Source organism: Balaenoptera ricei, chromosome 6, assembly GCF_028023285.1.
Source record: "Balaenoptera ricei isolate mBalRic1 chromosome 6, mBalRic1.hap2, whole genome shotgun sequence".
Lineage (NCBI taxonomy): Eukaryota > Metazoa > Chordata > Mammalia > Artiodactyla > Balaenopteridae > Balaenoptera > Balaenoptera ricei.
In genome coordinates this window covers 54,427,578-54,448,423 of record NC_082644.1, presented here as the reverse complement: position 1 = coordinate 54,448,423, position 20,846 = coordinate 54,427,578, and the positions used below count along the sequence as shown (strand labels likewise).

Genomic DNA, 20,846 nt, shown 5'->3' with positions numbered 1-20,846 from the left:
TTAGGCAAGTAGACCCTGCAGTTACTCTATATGAGTTCAAATTTCCATTTCAACAACTATAACTAAATTATATTAATGGATACATACTATTAATTGAGGTAAATTATGACATCAATAGTATAAAATGTGGAGAAGAGGTAAAAATGGAGAGTTCTTATATGCAAGTGAAGTTAAGTTTTTATCAGCTTATTTTAAGTCTATTTTAGACTGTTAAAACTATAAGATATTTTATTTAGGCCCTTTGTAATCACAAAGCTAATGCCTATAGAAGTTACACAAAAGAAAAAGAGAAAAGAATCGAAACACTACAAAAAAAACAAAACACAAAGGAAGATAACAAGAGAGAAAAAAAGGACAAAAGAACTACAAGACAAAGAGAAAATAGTTAACATAATGGCAACTGTAAATCCTTCCCTATCAATAATTACTTTAAATGTAAATAGACTAAACTCCCCAATAAACAGATACAGAGTAGCTAAAAGAATATGAAAACCAAGATTCAACTGTATGCTGCCCATAAGAAACTCACTTTAAATCCAAGAACACACATAGGCTAAAAGTGAAGGGATGGAAAAAGGAATTCCATGAAAATGGTAACCAAAACAAACAGGAGTGGCTAAACTTCTATCAGACAAAGTACACTTTCAGTCAAAAAAACCCAAAAAACAAAAAACTGTCCCTAGAGACAAAGAAGGTCACTACATAATGATAAAAGGGTCAACTCAACAGGAAAATATAACAATTATAAATGCACGCACATCCAACATCAGAGCACCTAAATATATATTTAAAAAATATTGACAGATCTGAGAGGAGAAATTAACAGCAATACAATAATAATATGAGACTTCAATACCCCACTTGCAATAATAGACAGAACATCCAGACAGAAAATCAATAAACAGTGGACTTGAACAACACTATAAACCAAACAGATATATACAGAACTTTTCACCAAACAGCAGAGGAATACACATTCTTCTTAAGTGCATACAGAAACATTCTCCAGGATAAATCACATTAGGTCACAAAACAAGTCTTAAAAAATTTAAGATCAAAATCATATCAAGTATCTTTTCTGATCAGAATGGAAAAACTAGAAATCAATAAAGTAAGAAAGCAGGAAAATTCACAAATACATGGAAACTAAACAACACACTCTTGAATAAATCACTAGGTCAAACAGGAAATCAAAAGGGAATTCAAAAAATGTCTTGAGACAAAAGCAAAAACTCAATGTACCAAAACTTATGGGATGCAGCAAAAGCAGGACTAAGAGGACTTAGGACGAAGTGATGAAAAGCTACCTTTAAAAAGATCTCAAACAACCAGACTTTACACCTCAAGGAACTAGAAAAAAGCAGAATAAACTAAACCCAAAATTAACAGAAGAAAAGAAATAATAAAGATCAGAGAAGAAATCAATCAAATAGAGAATAGGTGGAAAAATCAACAAAACTAAGAGTTGGATTTTTTGAAAAACTAAAACCAACAAACCCATAGCTCGAGTAAGAAAAATGAAAGAAGACTCAAATAAAATCAGAAATGAAAGAGGAGACATCACAATGGATGTCTCAGAAATAAAAAGGATCAGAAGGGACTATTATGAACAATTATGTGTGTACAAATTAGATAAACTATAAAAAATGGATAAATTCCAAGAAACATACAACCTACCAAGACTGAATCAAGAAGAAATATTGTAGAAAGCCTGAACAAACCAGTAACATATAAGGAGGCTGAAGTAGTCATCAAAAACCTCCAAAGAAAAATCCAGGACCAGATGACTTCACTGCTGAATTCTACCAAACACTAAAAGAAGAATTAATATCAATCCTTCTTAAAATCTTCCCCAAAATAGAAGGGACTTCTGTGGTGGTCCAGTGGTTAAGACTCCAGGCTCCCAATGCAGGGGGCCCAGTTCAATCCCTGATCAGGGAACTAGATCCTTCATGCTGCATCTAAGAGCCTGTATGCTGCAACTAAAAGATCCCACATGCCACAACTAAGATCCCACATGCCACAACTAAGACCCCGTGCAGCCAAATAAATAAATAAATAAATAAAAATTTTTAATGGAAGTAAAGGGAATACTTCCAAACTCATTCTATGAAGCCAGCATCACCTTGATAACATAAGAAAAGAAAATTGGAGGCCAATCTCTCAGATGAACATAGATGAAAAAATCCTCAATAAAATACTAGCAAACCAAATTTAACAACACATCAAAAAGATTATACCAATTTCGATTTATCCCTGGGATGCAAGGCTGTTTTAACTTATGCAAATTAATCAATGTGATACACCACATTAAAATGAAACATAAAAATCACATGTTCATCTCAATAGATTCAGAAGAAGCATTTGACAATGTTCAACATCCATTTGTGATAAAAATTCTCAACAAAATAGGTACAAAAGAAAATTTCCTCAACATAATAAAGGCCATTTATGAAAAGTCACAGCTAACACCATAATCAGTGGGGAAAAACTGAAAACTTTTTTCCTAAGATTCGGTACAAGGCAAGGATGCCCACTCTTGCCACTTCTATTTAACATAGTACTACAAATACTGTAAATATCAATCATACAAAAGAAAAAAAAAAGGAATAAAAGGAATCCAAATCAGAAAGGGGGAAGTAAGATTCTCACTGTTTGCCAGTGACATGATCCTATACATAGAAAACCCTAAAGACTGCCCCCTCCCAAAAATCTTAGAACTAATAAATTCAGTAAAGTTGCAGGATTCAAAATCTATACATCTATACACAAAAATCAGTTGTGCTTCCAAAAACAGACACATAGATCAATGGAACAGAAAAGAGAGCCCAGAAATAAACCCACACACTATGGTTAATTAATCTGTGACAAAGGAGGCAAGAATATACAATAGAGAAAAGATAGTCTATTCAATAAGTGGTGCTAGGAAAACTGGACAGCTACTTGTAAAAGAATGAAAATAGAACATTCTCTAACATGATATACAAAAATAAACTCAAACTGGACTAAAGACCTACATGCAAGACTGGAAACCATAAAACTCCTAGAAGAAAACATAGGCAGGGGCTTAAGAATCTGCCTGCCAATGCAAGGGACACAGGTTCGAGCCCTGGCCCGAGAAGATCCCACATGCCGCGGAGCAACTTAGCCTGTGCGCCACAACTACTGAGCCTGAGCTCTAGAGCCCGCAAGCCACAACTACTGAGCCCACGTGCCACAACTAGTGAAGTCTGCGCACCTAGAGCCCGTGCTCCGCAACAAGAGAAGCCACGACAATGAGAAGCCCACGTACCACAACGAAGAGTAGCCCCCGCTCACTGCAACTAGAGAAAGCCCGCGCACAGCAACGAAGACCTAACACAGGCAAAAATAAATAAATAAGTAAAATTATTTTTTTAAAAAAGAGAGAAAGAAAATATAGGCAGAACACTCTTTGACATAAATTGCAGCAATATTTTTTTGGATCTACCTCCTAAAGCAAAGGAAATAAAAGCAAAAATAAACAAATGGAACCTAATTATACTCAAAAACTTTTGCACAGCAAAGGAAACCATCAACAAAACAAAAAGACAACCTATTGAATGGGAGAAAACATTTACAAATGATATGACAGATAAGGGGTTAATATCCAAAATATATATACAGCTCATACAACTCAACATCAAAAAAACAAACAACCTAGTTTAAAAATGGGCAGAAGACCTGAATAGACATTTTTCCAGCGAAGACATACAGATGGCCAACAGGCACATGAAAAGATACTCAACATCGTTAATCATCAGAGAAATGCACGGTAAAACCACAGTAAGATATCACCTCACAATGGCTATCATTAAAAAAAAAACAAGTAGGGACTTCCCTGGTGGCCCAGTGGTAAAGAATCCACCTTCCAATGCAGGGGACGTGGGTTCAATCCCTGGTCGGGGAACTAAGATTCCACCTGCCGCGGGGCAACTAAGCCCACAGGCCACAACTACTGAGCCCGCGTGCCTCAACTAGAGAGCCCACATGCCACAAACTACAGAGCCCACGTGCTCTGGAGTCTGAGTACCACAGCTAGAGAGAGAAAAAACCTACACACCACAACTAGAGAAGAGAAAACCCGCACACCACAACCAGAGAAGAGAAAACCAGCACGCCTCAATGAAAGATCCCTCATGCCTCATCAAAGATCCTGCGTGCTGCAACTAAGCAACTAAGACCCGACACAGCCAAAAACCACAAAACACAAATAGATGACCTAAATGGGAAGGAAATCCAAAACAAGAGGGGGTATATGTATACATATAGCTGATTCACTTTGCTGTACAGTAGAAACTAATACAACATTGTAAAGCAACTATACTCCAATAAAAATTTTTTTTTAAAAACCCCACAAATACCAAATGTTGGTGAGGATGTGGAGAAAAGGGAACCCCTGTACACTGTTGATGGGAATGTAGGTGCAGCCACTATGGAAAACAGTATGGAGGTTCCTCAAAAAAATTGAAAATAGAATTGCCATATGACCCAGCGATCCCACTTCTAGGTATATATTCAAAGGAAAGGAAATCACTATCTCAAAAAGATATCTGCACCTTCATGTTCATTGCAGGATTACTTACAATAGCCAAGATGTGGAATCAACCCAAGTGTCCACTGATAGATGAACGGATAAAGAAAATGTGATTGATATTAATATATCAATAAATATCAGAGAGAGAGGAGAGGGAATTCAGCCATAAAAATGAAAGAAATCCTGCCTTTTGCAACTACAAGGATGGACCTTGAAGGCATTATGCTAAGTGAAATAAGTCAGACACAGAAAGACAAATCCTATATGATCTCATCTATATGTGGAATCTAAAAAAACCAAACTCATAGATGCATATTGGTAGTTGCCAGAGGTGGGGTGTGAGGAGGTTGGAAAAATGGGTGAAAGTGGTCAAAAGGTACAAACTTCCAGTCATAAGATAAATAAGTTCTGGGCATGTAATGTACAGCAATGGTGACTATAGTTAACAATACGGTATTGTATATTTGAAACTTGCTAAGAGAGTAGATCTTAAAAGTTATTATCACAAGAAAAAAATTGTAACTATGTGAGGGGATTGGGTGTTAACTAAGCTTATTGTGGTAATTATTTGGCAATATATATATATATATATCAAATTATTACATTGTATACCTAAAACTAATACAATATTATATGTCAAGTATATCTCAATAACACTGGGGAAAAGGGGGGAAAAATCACCATAATCCAATATATGTACTAGAAGAATTTAAATAAGCTGAATGCTAAAGACCAAAAATGTTCAGCTTTTCTAAGGAACAGTACGAATTCTTCTGCTGATATATTTTAGCTAAAATTTATGTCAATATCCACCTGTAGAATATGGTGTTACAGAACATTCTTACTGGCTCAGAAAACTGAAGATGTGTTAAGTTTTAAACAAAGAAATCAAAAGAAATTTTTTTACATTAAAAAAAGCAGAAATGGAGGTTTATATATACAACAAAATATTATTCAGCCTTTAAAAGGGGGATCCTACCATTTGCAACAACAAGGATGAAACTGGAAGGCATCAGCCTGAGTGAAATAAGCCAGACACAGAAAGGAAAAACCTTGCATGATCTCACTTATCTGTAGAATCTAAAAAAAGTCAAATACATAGTAGCAGAGAGGAGAATAGTTATTACCAGGTAGGAGGAAGTGAGGGTAATGGGGAGATAATGGTCAAAGGATACAAAGTTGCAGTTATGCAGGATAAGTAAGTCTAGAGATTTAACCTACAACATGATGACTATAGTTAACACTGTATTGAATACTGGAAATTTACTAAGAGAGTAGATTTCATGTGCTCTCACCACATACACACACAAAAATGCTAACTATACAAGATAGGTTAGCTTGACCATAATCATTTCACTGTGTATATCAAATCATGATGGACACCTTAAATATATACAATTTATATTTTAAAAATAAATTGCATTTCATTATGTAATAGACGTGTAACTTCGTAGAGTTACCTAACCCCTGTAAGCTTCGATTTACTGACTTGAAAATGAGGTTATTTATTCATAGGGTTATTGTGAGGAGTAAGTAATGTTCTATATTAGAGTTTCCTCAAGCTTTGGAATTCTGATTATAAATCCCAAAGTCTGAGACTACCGAGAAAGCAGGTGTAAGAAAGGAACTTGCTTCCAAGTGGAAAAAGCACTAACTGGGAGTTAGGATATCTCCCGGGAGGGATTCACTACCATTCAGCTGTGTAGCAATGGGCAATCACTTACTTCTGAACATCTGTACAGTTTTTATCTCCCCTGTCCTTGTACTGAGTAAACCAGGGAATCTGAGGAGGCCTAACTGGGCGGAGAAGTTAAGCCTTCTTCGGCTTTTCCCTGTCTGCTGCTCAGGCCTAAAACCACGCAACAGCACACCGCGCTCTTAAAGCGCGTAGTGGTGCGCTGGGGTTTTTTCGGCCACGAGATGGCAGCATTCTCCCAACTGCCCACACACGTACAATTTGCAACCGTAAGCCCCGTTTAAATAGGAGAACAGAACACCAGAGTCCTGGGTTCACCTTCCATTTTCTCTTTCGGGTGGGCCCTGATGCGTTTCATTAAAACAGCGGTTTATCAAAGCTCGTTGGGCAGCCACGGCCGAGAGCGCGGGTTCTCGCGAGATCGCCGCCGGAAGTGGGTGGCAGCGGAGACGCAGAGACTCTCCTCTCCGGAAGGCGAGCGTTTCTCCGTAGCGCCTGCAACAGTCTATCCCACGGCGCTCTCCCCCGAGAAAGAACTCACCGGTCGCCGCTTTCCCAGCCCCGAGCTCGCACCTTCGGCTTCCCCGGCTGCACAGCTGCACGGCCCGGCTGTCGGACCCCCCGCAACCCCCGGCCCCTCCCTCCCTCCGACCGCGCTGCAGTTAGGCCGCGCCCTGAGGCCCAGTCCGCGGCAGCTCCGGCGGGTGATGCCAAATACAGCCATGAAGAAAAAGGTGCTGTTGATGGGGAAGAGCGGGTCGGGGAAGACCAGCATGAGGTCCATTATCTTTGCCAATTACATCGCTCGCGATACCCGGCGCCTGGGTGCCACCATTGATGTGGAGCACTCCCACGTCCGATTTCTCGGCAACCTGGTGCTGAATCTGTGGGACTGTGGCGGTCAGGACACCTTCATGGAAAATTACTTCACCAGCCAGCGAGACAACATCTTCCGTAATGTCGAGGTTCTGATTTACGTGTTCGACGTGGAGAGCCGCGAACTGGAAAAGGACATGCATTATTACCAGTCGTGTCTGGAAGCCATCCTCCAGAACTCTCCTGATGCCAAAATCTTCTGCCTGGTGCACAAAATGGATCTGGTTCAGGAGGATCAGCGTGACCTGATTTTTAAAGAGCGAGAGGAAGACCTGAGGCGTTTGTCTCGCCCGCTGGAGTGTGCCTGTTTTCGAACATCCATCTGGGATGAAACGCTCTACAAAGCTTGGTCCAGTATTGTCTATCAGCTGATTCCCAATGTTCAGCAGCTGGAGATGAACCTCAGGAATTTTGCCCAGATTATTGAGGCCGATGAAGTTCTGCTGTTCGAGAGAGCGACGTTCTTGGTCATTTCCCATTACCAGTGCAAAGAGCAGCGTGACGTCCACCGATTCGAGAAGATCAGCAACATTATTAAGCAGTTCAAGCTGAGCTGCAGTAAATTGGCCGCTTCTTTCCAGAGCATGGAAGTTAGGAATTCTAACTTCGCTGCGTTCATCGACATCTTCACATCAAATACGTACGTGATGGTGGTTATGTCAGATCCGTCGATCCCTTCTGCAGCTACTCTGATCAACATTCGCAATGCCAGGAAACACTTTGAGAAGCTGGAGAGAGTGGATGGTCCCAAGCACAGCCTTCTTATGCGTTGAATATTGCCAAAATGCGCTCTCTGAAAATGCTGAATTGCCTTCCCCCTTTTTCTTTTAATATTCATAATGTCGTGTGCTTAAAAGTGGGCTTTGAAATGTGTGCTGCTTACTTCTTCCATCCCTTTCTTCCCTTCTCCCCAGTCTTTAAGCCTTGGACGCTATTTACTCAGCTATCCAGTAGAGCTTCAAGATGGCCTTTCTGAAAAGTTGGTATGGTGTTAACACTAAAGTAGGTGGTGGTGTATGTGTGTATGTGTGTTCTGATTACCTGGTTATAATAGATATACACATCAAAGCCTTTACAATATCTTCCTGTATTCCTTACAAGGTTGCAAAGGTGGAATGTTATTTTATCAGCAAGGTATTAAAATGCATTTATAAATTCTTTTTGGCTTCAACCATGAATAAACATTTGCTGTTAGCAATTTAAAATATGGTCTTATTTGAAATAATTTGAAGGTGGTTAATATTAAAGCTATAGATTCTGACTGCCCGCAAGTATTGCTTAACTGGTAAGTTTGATTTTTCTGATCTTGGCTCCCATCACCTTAACGATGTTTCACAGCAACTGTAGCAGTGTGGTTAAGAGAACGGTCTCTGGAGCTAGACCACCTGAGCTGAGTTAGTATTCTAGTCCCTTCACTTACTAGCTCTGTGAACTGGGCAAGGTACTTAATTTTACTGTGCTTGTTTCCTCATTTGTAAAATATGGATAAGGATAGCACTACTTCATTGGGTTAAGATTAAATTAAAACAACATGGAAAACATTTAGAATGGTACCTGGCACATACTCAGTAATGTCAGCTGTCAATACCACCCACTGAGCCATTCTTCCTCCCCACTCCCAAATTACTGGATGTGAAGCCTAGCTAAATATTTAAGCCCTTACTAAATCCCAGGTATTCTTAAATACTTGATGTGCACTTTCTTACTCAATCCTCACAACCTGTGAGGTAGATTACTTTTATCTGTTAATAGATGAGAAAACTGGTATGACCTTATAAGGTTATACAGCTGAACCTAGGCAGTATAATTGCAGATCCTCCCCCTCTCCTAACCGTTACATGCCACTACTAACTCCATTGACAGAAAAGTTCATCATAAAAATCCTAGCTTTTTAGCTGTAAATTATTCCTTCATATAAGTTCCCTTATTTTATAGATTGAGTAAACTAAAGCCAGGAAGTTAAGTGACTTCTCTCAAAGAATAGTGTTTCGCTTTGGGCAAGATCACTTTCCCATCTGTATTTGTCTGGAAATTGGATAATTTTGAATCAGATTCTTAGATTACATACTTTTGGGAATGAATTCTAAGGTTCCTATTTTGAATTGGCAGTGTGGTATAGTGAAATCAAAAAACAGACCTAAAGTGCCCCGTTTCAGCCGCCTCATAGATTGTTTTAAATGAAATCTAAGTATCTTAGAGCCGAAACACCTCTGATCAACTCCTCTCGCCTCTCATTTTACAAATGAGGCATTATCTCTATTTACAGACATTAAATATAAGTGATAGGGAATTTCCAAACCTTTATAAAGTTATTTAACATTTATTAAATCCTTTATAGCAGCACCTGTGAATGACAAGATCCCTACCCATAAAGAGCAAGAAGCTGTTCAGATATGTTATTAAGCTAGTCTAATTAGGGCCTTTGGCAATAAACTAATATAGACTCCAAATGAACTCTGAGGGTATATATGTACTTTTAAAAATCATTTTAGGGCTTCCCTGGTGGTGCAGTGGTTAAGAATCCGCCTGCCAGTGCAGGGGACACGGGTTCGAGCCCTGGTCCGGGAAGATCCCACGTGCCGTGGCGCAACTAAGCCCGTGCGCCACGACTACTGAGCCTACGCTCTAGAGCCCCCGTGTCACAACTACTGAAGCCTGCACGCCTAGAGCCCGTGCTCCACAACAAGAGAAACCACCGCAATGAGAAGCCCGCGCACCACTACGAAGGGTAGCCCCCGCTCGACCAACTAGAGAAAGCCCGTGAGCAGTAGCAAACACACAGCGCAGCCAAAAATAAATAAATAAAATTAATTTATTAAAAAAAAATCATTTTAAAATACATTTAATAAATCTAGAGCTAGGTGGTATGAACGTTTATTCAAGACTAGTATGTAAAACATTTACAGATAGTCCCATGGAGGACTCACAAATATTTTAAATTCAGAATGTGGATTTAACATTCACAGTGCATAAGGCAAAAGGTTTATCAACTATGTATCTGCAACTTAACGTGAAAGAGAATTTTACTTTAGCAAATACTTTCTTTACATTAAGGAAAATGTCCTTAAACATATCTTCTTTAATTTTAGTATACTCAGAGTAGGGGAAAAACAGGGTTTCCTTTTATACAGGTCTCAAGAATTTAAATAAAATTGACTCCATAGATCATGTTTAAGAAACACATGGTAAAGAATGGTTTCAAAATAATTGTATTTTTGTTTTCAATTAAATTCCCCCAAATTGATTTTAACAAATAGTCTTTATTCCACTTGGTAACATTTTTCATGTTAAGCAACATTATATGCTTGTCCTCTTTAAACATTTAAAACAATTAGGACATAGGGGCATTATCTGAAGTTTCAAACTGATAGAGAAGTCAGTTTACACACCTTCATCTTATGAATAGTGAATAAAACAAGGTATATTCTGCTGTGAATGTAATGAGAAAAAGTACTCTTACAGCAATAAAGTAGCCCTCCCTCTTTACCATTACTTTAATTCCATCACACAGAAGGCAAAGAAAACAATTCCAATACTGAAGTATTGATCTGCTAAGGATGATCTATGGCCCTTGGAGTATATGTATGTATGGACACACCCCACACACACATCTACGTAAGTATATGTCTGTATGTATTTAATCAATACAACTGGAGAAATCACATACAACCATGAAAAAATACAATAAAAGCAATAAATGAAAAATACTAAGTGAATAAAAGTTAACATAAGCCATAGGAGATTTCAGAGAAGGGACAGTCCCATGGATAAGAGACTAAAACTTCAAGGTGAAAGTGAGATTTGTTCTGAACCCTCAAGGACAAACTATAACTGTGAAAGGCTGGGAGGTGAAGGTAGGATATTCCAGCTTCAGAACTGTGCATTAAGATTTTTAAAGACACATGCCCACCAAAGCATTTCAGTAAAAAAAAAAAAAAAAAAAAAGGGAGATCATAGTGGAAGGGGGAAAAGAGGAATCTATGGAGAAGACCTTATATGCCTTTAAATTTGAACTCAATTCTGGAATTAACGAACCATTAATGGAATTTTAAACCAAGAAGTGATATGGTCAAAGCAGTCCTTTAAGGTCAAAAGGCAGGTATGCAGGCAATATTGGATAAGGAAGAGGAGTCATAATCAAAATGGTTTAGGAGAAAGTGACAAATCTAATATACTTTTGTTTATACTACTGGCATACAAAGCACAGGGAAGAATGCCAAAAACTGTCAGCCTATCACAGGTGTGACTCACTTAACAACGATGTGGTTTTTGTAAATCCATTAATATCCAAAGATATTTTGGTCTTGTGATTCTCAGTAATTCAGGGCCCACACTTACTGGTGAACTTCAGCTTCCTTATCAGAGAGCTAAGATCTCTAAAGCAGAATGTAATAGTGTACCTAACTTCTTTAAGATACCCCAGAGCTAAATGTGAATCTGTATCCCCTAGCAGTGGCTCTCAAGCTTTTTATTGAGCCTAAGAATTACCAGGGAAGCTATTTAAAATGCAGATTTCCAATCCTCACTTTGGACCTACAGAATATATTTCTTAAGATGTATCCCAGGTAATTCCTCAAGTCCATCTTAGACCTAAGTCATTTAAGCTCCCTAGCTTTGGTATCATAACCTGTAAAATAGGTACAATATAACTATCTTACAGAGGTATAAGAATTAAATGATATATGTATTATTAAGTATCCAGGAATAGCTCTGGCACTTTGTAGATGCTAATATGATAGCTCTACCTTCTTAGCATGTTAATTTTGCATTTACCAATACTATGTTTCTTAAGACTAGAGGACAGTTTCCCAGTAGACTTACACAGTCCCTATTTGTTCTGTTAATAAAAGAATATGGCACCTTAGGAGAAGCTTTTCTCTTCCTCTTTCTTTTCCACTGCAAAGAAGGTAGTTATTTGTGCTTTTCTTCTGTCATTTCTCACAAAAAAAGACTGGCCTTCAAACTTGGATCAAACAAGCAACACAGAGAAAGTAAGCCAAAATGAGTGAAGAAAGACGAAGTATTAAGCCCATCCACTTCCAGAACTCTTCCCTTCAACTTTTCTCCTCTTCTTGCTAGTTTCTTGGCAAACTGGACAAGGCTGTGATGGTTAAGAGTTGAGGCTAGACACAGGGCTGCTGTAGGTGCTACCACCCTTCCAGTGTGTGCTTAACCTCCTGGTTCACAGAGGGCAATGTCATGTATTCACTTGGATGCTAAAGACAAGCCCTTTTCTTGGCCAGGGGGTCTGACTACATGAGGCAGGACACTGCACAGGAGGCCTCACATCTGACTCCCATTTAGAGTACAGAAGGCCCACTCCTGCAGCCATATCCTACATCCTGGCCTTTTAGTTACTTCTAGGAGGTCTTGTTGGTATATTAAGGAAGGAAAACAGGGTCAAATCCTAGCTTCACTACTGACTTAGCTGTGTAACACTGAACAAGTTATTTAACCTCAAATTCAATTTTCTCAAGTTAATTTGAAGCTATTCTGTAGGCAGTGGGGAACTGATGGTTTTTCAGGAGGAAAGTAACAATCAAAATTAGCTCCCTTAACCTGCTGTATAGCACAGGGAGCTCAGCTTGGTGCTCTGTGATGGCCTAGTTGGGTGGGATGGTGGGTGGGGGGCAGGGAGGTCCAAGAGGGAGGGGATGTGTGTATGAATATAGCTGATTCACTTCACTGTGCAGCAGAAACTAACACAACATTGTAAAGCAATTATACTCCAATAAAAAATTTTTAAAAATAAAAAAATTAAAAAAAAATTAGCTCCCTTCCCCAAAAACAGTGCCCCTCCAAAAAAAACCAAACACAGACTAATTTTTTAATTTACATTTTTTGTTAAAATAAAAAACTAGAGTTAAATTCTCAAAGTCTAAATTAGACTAAATATAAAACTGCTATACAATCCACTGAATGGATTTATAGTTAGTGTCCCTCAAAAGTATCTAGTCATCTTCCACCTTTTTCCTTTTTTCTAAATTCATTCTGCTCCAGTCTTCACTATCATCACATGCACTTTATTCCATCAAACATCATTTTTCAGGATCAACCTACCTGAATAATCATTAAGCCTCTTTAGAGCTTTCCCAAACTTATACTTTATCATTTTGATTATACACCCCAAAGCATTACTTTCCTCACTTTTTTTGTTTAGTACCAGAATGTTGTAAAAAGAAACAATAAAAGTTGTTTATTTCCCTAAAAAGAAAGATCAGTATATCCAATGGCTATTAAGTTAACCACTTAATAAAACACATCAAAAACTACTCATCCTTATGTTAATTAACTGAAATTAGAACATACTGAATTAACCTAATACTTTGCCATTTACTTCATGCTTACAAGATTATGCAAGAAACCAAAATGGCTTCTCATAACTTGTTTGCTTTCCAAATACTTCACATTTCAACCCCATATCCATACAGAGAAAATCCAAACATACTCTCCTTACTTAAAATCAGTAGAGAAGGCTAAAAAGCATTATTTAGGACTTTTTTAGACCCTGAAAAAGTTACACTTCCAATGTGTATTTAAATTACAAATGTTTTTATCCTGTGACATTGCTTCAACTTAAGTTCATCATAGTTAAGTTGACTGGGCTACTGCTTCATCTTTCAAGTCAGATGGAGATTCTTTTGCATCAAGGCTCTTATTCAAGATTTCTTCTTCTGCAAAATTGACTTCAAAAAGAGAAAAAAGGGTAAGCAAACATTATGAAGAAAATATAGGACAAATTCCAAGTAGTAGCAAATCTCAGTAAAAAGTTCACATGCAAATATGTAACTGCAATAAAATTACCATTATTCTGGGACTTCCCTGGTGGCACAGTGGTTAAGAATCTGCCTGCCAATGCAGGGGACACAGGTTCCTGCCCTGGTCTGGGAACATCCCACATGCCGCAGAGCAACTAAGCCCGTGCGCCACAACTACTGAGCCTGCACTCCAGAGCCCGCGAGCCACAGCTACTGAAGCCTGCACGCATACAGCCCGTGCTCCGCAACAAGAGAAGCCACCGCAATGAGAAGGCTGCGCACCACAACAAACAGTAGCCCCCACTCGCCACAACTAGAGAAAGCCCGCGCGCAGCAACAAAGACCCAACTCGGCCAAAAACAGAAATGAATTAAAAAAAAAAAAGTAAGATGGGAGTAGGATGGGCCCTTAATCTATAGGACTGGTGTCCTTATAAGAAGGTACACAGAACACAAGGGGAGAATACCATGTGAAGATGGAGGCAGAAATCTGTTATGCTGCCACAAGCCAAAGAACACCTGGAGGTTATCAGAAGCTAGAAGAGTCAAGAAGGATCATCCTCTAGTGCAGGGGTCCCCAACCCCCGGGCCGTGGACCACTACCAGTCCGCAGCCTGTTAGGAACCAGGCCGCACAGCAGGTGAGTGGCAGGCGAGCGAGCGTCGCTTCATCTGCCGCTCCCCATCACTCACATTACCACCTGAACCTCCCCACCCCCCAACCATGGAAAAATTGCCTTCCAAGAAACTGGTCCCCGGTGCCAAAAAGGTTGGGGACCGCTGCTCTAGTGGCTTCAGAGGGAACACGGCCATGCCAACACCTTGATTCTGAATCCTAGCCTCCAGAACTTGTTTTCTCCAGAGACAAAAAATTTCTGTTGTCTTAAGCCACCCAGTTTGTGGTACATTGTCACGGCAGCCCTAGGAAAGTAATACAATGACCTACCTTGTTTTGTCACTGCACCCCCATCAAACAAAATCACAGATACTATATTCTTTTATTTATTTATTTTTTTAAAATTCAAATTTATTTATTTATTTATTTATTGGCTGTGTTGGGTCTTCGTTGCTGCGCACAGGCTTTCTCTAGTTGCAGCGAGCGGAGACTACTCTTCATTGCGGTGTGTGGGCTTCTCACTGCGGTGGCTTCTCTTGTTGCAGAGCACAGGCTCTAGGTGCGTGGGCTTCAGTTGTTGTGGCACATGGGCTCAGTAGCTGTGGCTCGCAGGCTCTAGAGCGCAGGCTCAGTAGTTGTGGTGTGTGGGCTTAGTTACTCCACGGCATGTGGGATGTTCCTGGACCAGGGAACGAACCTGTGTCCCCTACATTGGCAGGCAGATTCTCAACCACTGCGCCACCAGGGAAGTCCCACTATATTATAATGATATTTAACATAGCGTTTCTCAACTTTTTTAGAACCACCTTCCATTAGCCAAAAAGATTTTGACAAGGTTTACCTTCAGTAGTTTGTATTACAAAAGCAACAGGTTTCAGGCTTTTGGTTTTGTTTTCCACCCCTGTCCCATACCAATTGTAAGCTATATAAAAATCACTAGAGGGGCTTCCCTGGTGGCACAGTGGTTGAGAGTCTGCCTGCCAATGCAGGGGACACGGGTTCGAGCCCTGGTCTGGGAAGATCCCACATGCCGCGGAGCAACTAGGCCCGTGAGCCACAATTACTGAGCCTGCGCGTCTGGAGCCTGTGCTCCGCAACAAGAGAGGCCGCGATAATGAGAGGCCCGCGCACCGCAATGAAGAGTGGCCCCCACTTGCCACAACTGGAGAAAGCCCTCGCACAGAAACGAAGACCCAACACAGCCATAAATAAATAAAATAAATAAAATAGTGTTAAAAATCACTAGACATTCTGAAAGTACCCATAAAAATGATGGGTTCACTCTTCTCATCCTAGGTGAAGGAATAAGGAGCATATTTTGTCACATTAACAATAAAGATCGTGTAACATTCACTGCATGCTATTTTTAGGAGAAGGTGAGAGAAAACTTCAGCAGGTTAATACGCACATTATCTAGTTAAATCTTACCTGTTAAATTAGGTAGAAGTTCTCCAAGACTACATGGTATTGTGGTCCTCAATTTTTGTTCCACTGGAGAAAACTTAATTAGTGGTGAAAGAGACCGTTTTCTTTCATCAAGGGACATGGGTGAAGATGGTTTTGTATAGTCAATGTGCAAATCATGAGTGCCCAAAAAGTTAAGCATATCATCAGTTTGCATGTATTGGGAAGTAAGGCTCAATTCTGGTTTGTGTCTTTCAGGTGTTTCAGGATTAGAGAGGCAAATTTCTTCCCTTTGCTTGGACAGAGATTTCTTCAGAGCCTCATATCCACTGCAAGTAGCCTGTAAATTAAAGTCTGATTCTGGAGTATTCTGTCTTCCTCCCACAGCACCTTCTGGGAAAATGCCACTGTGCATAGGACTATTTGGTTCCAGTTTAAAATTGGCCTCTGTACTACTGGAGCTATTAAGACTTAAGTGACCAACTTCTTCTGGAAGAGTTTCATGTAATATGCCAAAATCACTATCTTTAAAACTGGAACTAATTCCACTTGATATCTGAAAAGAGTTCCATAACATACTTTTATGCATGGAAAGATCTTTGTAAGAAGCTTTCGAGTGGTCTGATATTTTAATATACTCTTCTTCACTGCGACCTATCACATCTCTCCTATTGCCTACAGCAGGGGAGAATGTCTCTATTTGGCTAGTTTCTAAAAACTTGTTCTGTAAAGCTGTACATTCCAAATCTTGCTTACAAATTATGTCCTTATTTAACAAATCTGACAGATTTTGTGTTGTTGGTTCACCTATGCAACTGGTTACCACAGGTTTCTGAAGCACACACTTGAGGCAATCTGAAACAACTTTCTCTTCAGGCAAATGAGAATGGCTAGAATCGGACACAGTGGTTGCTGAGAAAAAACTGTCCACATTAAGCTCTTTTTGATTATGCACCACAGGTAAGGATTCTGGCAATACTTCTCTATGTTCAGTATCCATTTGAATTGGTTCTGTACTTCTGTTATCTTCTATTTTAACAGCTTTTCTCCATGAGCTCCTAATTTCACTTACTAATTAAATGAAGGGGGAAATTACACAAGTTATTAATAAATTCCCAAACAGAACATGCAACTAAACATTTCATTTCTAGTGCTTAAGATAAAACTGCTGACTCAGTACATGTTCATAGATATGCCAGTTGGATGACAAGGCTCCACAATATACCAAAGCCCAACAACATCAAAGAATTCCATCTCCAACTGACCATACACAAAAAGTGAAAGGTGTTCCTGAAATGTGCATATACTTTCACACAGCACATACAAATCACATGTATTAAAGAGATATTTTCTTAACCATAATTCAAAAAGAGTCATGTACCACAATGTTCACTGCAGCTCTATTTACAATAGCCAGGACATGGAAGCAACCTAAGTGTCCATCGACAGATGAATGCATAAAGAAGATGTGGCACATATATACAATGGAATATTACTCAGCCATAAAAAGAAACAAAATGGAGTTATTTGTAGTGAGGTGGATGGACCTAGAGTCTGTCATACAGAGTGAAGTAAGTCAGAAAGAGAAAATCAAATACCGTATGCTAACACATATATATGGAATCTAAAAAATAAATAAATAAATGGCTCTGAAGAACCTAGGGGCAGGATAGGAATAAAGATGCAGACGTAGAGAATGGACTTGAGGACAAGGGGAGGGGGAAGAGTAAGCTGGGACGAAGTGAGAGAGTGGCATAGACTTATATACACTACCAAATGTAAAACAGATAGCTAGTGGGAAGCAGCCACATAGCACAGGGAGATCAGCTCGGTGCTTTGTGACCACCTGGAGGGGTGGGATAGGGAGGGTGGGAGGGAGACGCAAGAGGGAGGAGATATGGGCATATATGTATATGTATAGCTGATTCACTTTGTTATAAAGCAGAAACTAACACACTATTGTAAAGCAATTATACTCCAATAAAGATGTTCTTTATAAATAAATAAATAAACAAACAAATAGAAAAAAAGATATTTTCTTGCCCATCTAGGCCAGGGTTTGGCATGCTTGTTTATTTATTTATTTATTTATTTATTTATTTATTTATATTTATATTTATATTTATATATACTTATATATATACAGCATACACACACACACACACACACACACTTTTTCTGTAAAGGGCCAGACAGTAATACTTCAGGTTTTGCAGGCCATCTTGTCTGTGGAAACTACTCAGCTCTGTCACTGTAATGTGTAAGTAGCCATAAACAATATGCTGACAAATGAACAAGGTTGTGTTCAATACAACTTTATGTACAAAAACACATAGGGTGGGCCAGATTTGGTTTGCAAGACGTAGTTTGCCAACCACCAATCTATACAGTGGCTAGGTTCAACGTGAACTGAATCCATTTAACTTTGGACATGTCATTTCTAGTAGCATAATGGAAATTATATTTAATCACTCACCCAGGATGATGTGCCTACATGAGGACAAGAATATCAGAACTTTGCCCACACAATATAGGTTGTAAGAAGAAAGTATGGGGGAGTCTGATTAGCTTGGGAGAGGTAGGTAAGATCTCTGTGCAGAGTTTCTGGATGATGCTGCTGGTTGCTGACTGGAAGAGTACAGCCTCCAAACTCTATAAATGTTGATCACAGATCAGATGTGGAGGCAGAGGGTATTTCTGAAGTGATCAACTAAAATATTTTCCAGGAAAAAGCCAAGTAAAACAACTAAAACAAAATTGTACAGTTCTAGGGCAAAGTAATACTGCTGAAGGACTGCCATATAAGTGACAGTGCCCACAGTTGATATTTCAATAAAAGTCCCCCACATGAAAACAAACAGAGCCAATGTCACTAAATTGAAAGATACAGAAAAAAGTTTTAAAGTGAGTTTCCAAAAGATTTGTCAGACCATGGTTCTAATAGTAGTAATGTCTAAGAAAGAAACTAGTGACAAAAAACATTATTAACTTACTCAAGTTTTCTGGAGTTCGGGGAATTTGATTCCTTGTTGAGAACGGGTCGGAAACTAGAGAGTCAATTAGTCCCTCTAATATTACTTCTTCTCCTTTAGAAGGCTGTGGTGAATCAGATAAAACTGCCCTTGCAACCTAAAACAGAAAAGAAAAAGTAAAGCAAAAATTACCAAGCCCACTGGTAGAATGCAACAAAGGCCCTGATAAGAACAACAAGCACAAAAATAAACTCAACAATGTAGCTCCCAGACACTCCACATAAGACTCTTCAGGCACAATCCTACTAAGGTGAAATCAAACCCCAAACCCGTTTCCTCCCTTATCTTAAATGGATATCCTGTTACACAGGAGAGAAAAGATAAGAAATCTTTATACTTGGAAAGATTTAGATATAGTTCTGACTGCAGTGATCTGAACTACTATCTGCCACACTTTTGAGCTTCACAATTCCATATCTGCTAAAATGACTGGTTCTAAAGCATGCAGGTTCTTCTTAATCATAATCCACCGCATGGTAATACCTCTACTAATAAACACAGTACATTCTGACAACAAACTTCTTGGCCAGAAACCTCATCATCAGACATAAATTAGTGAAAACATAGGGATACATTTCTAAAATAGAGAAAAGAAAGTGTACAATATGAAAATAGCACTCTGTATTAACAACATTTTAATAAAACCAGAAAGCAAAAAACAAGCAAATTAAAATCTCTGCACCCTGAAATCCCTAAAAAAGAAACTGCCTACAACCATAATCAAACTGACTCCAATTCACCCTCCTCCATGAAAATAGAGGGCTCCTTAGAATTCTAACACTAAATATTCCTTGTCATAATAAACACTATTAAAGAGAATTAATTTCACTTTACTTTCAGAGTTTTATGAGATTTTAGGGCTCTCCTCTTACATCCTATCTCATTCCACTGCTACTGTAAATTCTTTTAACCAGAAAATGTGCCTTTCCTCCCATATCAGGAAAGAAAAAAAGAATGACTAATCATCTTTTCTTTAGTATAGAGTCAATCAGCTAATACAGAGAAACAACAGAACTTTAGAGATTTAAAAATATTTAGAGACCATGAAACTGGTCCAACTTCCTCAAGTGGCAAACAAGAAAAATGACTGACAGCCAGCTCTCTTATTTGGACAATATTTATTAACTTTTTTCAGGATCAAGATAAAGGAGGAAACTCCAATACCTCAATCAATATGCACTAAACCAAACTTTTCTTTCAGTCTCTCAGGAATGTAAAACAGCTGATTTATTTTCTGGCTGTTTATCCAAATTCAAACAATGGGAAATATGTAATAAAAATAACATTAAAGGGCTTCCCTGGTGGCGCAGTGGTTGAGAACCTGCCTGCCAATGCAGGGGACACAGGTTCGAGCCCTGGTCTGGGAAGATCCCACATGCCACAGAGCGGCTGGGCCCGTGAGCCACAATTACTGAGCCTGCGTGTCTGGAGCCTGTGCTCCGCAACGGGAGAGGCTGCGATGGTGAGAGGCCTGTGCACCGCAATGAGGAGTGGCCCCCACTTGCCACAACTAGAGAAAGCCCTCGCACAGAAACGAAGACCCAACACAGCCAAAAATAAAAATAAATAAATTAATTTTAAAAAAATAAAAAATAAAAAATAACATTAAAGAATGGCCTGACCATTTCATTTGTATAAACCGAGTTCTGTAATACTCAGCAATAGTCGTATTATGTGGTCACTTGCCCGTGAAAAGTAGAAAAGTATTAAGGAACAGAGCTGGTTAAGAAAACCAAGATCATAAACAATCATGTATTTATTCACTTTTGAAATATTTAAAAAGCAGAAGGACAAAACCTTCACTCGGTGATAATATATTGTATAGTCTTTGTTCTAAAATTCAAAAAAAGAGGAAGCTCAGCTAAGCAACAGATAACATTCACAGAGTATTTTAACAAGTATAATCATTGG

The 20,846-nt window shown here is 39.0% G+C and overlaps 2 protein-coding genes across 4 annotated transcripts in view; one reads left to right on the top strand and one right to left on the bottom strand.

Moving 5' to 3' along the window:
- Nucleotides 1-6,676: 6,676 nt before the first annotated feature.
- RRAGA (Ras related GTP binding A) lies at nt 6,677-8,332 on the top strand. Its single transcript, XM_059926404.1, has one exon. The coding sequence runs from the start codon at nt 6,959-6,961 to the stop codon at nt 7,898-7,900; it is 942 nt and encodes a 313-aa protein (XP_059782387.1). The 5' UTR covers nt 6,677-6,958; the 3' UTR covers nt 7,901-8,332.
- Nucleotides 8,333-10,367: 2,035 nt separating this feature from the next.
- The window catches only part of HAUS6 (HAUS augmin like complex subunit 6), a 47,979-nt gene continuing 37,500 nt past the window's right edge, over nt 10,368-20,846 (bottom strand). For all 3 annotated transcript variants that reach the window (XM_059924664.1, XM_059924666.1, XM_059924667.1), the window contains 3 exons: nt 18,897-19,032; nt 15,928-16,974; nt 10,368-13,813 (listed from right to left, as the gene is read on the bottom strand). In XM_059924664.1, coding sequence (XP_059780647.1) covers nt 13,719-13,813; nt 15,928-16,974; nt 18,897-19,032 — 1,278 coding nt within the window. In that variant the 3' untranslated portion in view covers nt 10,368-13,718. The remainder of the gene's footprint in view (nt 13,814-15,927; nt 16,975-18,896; nt 19,033-20,846) is intronic.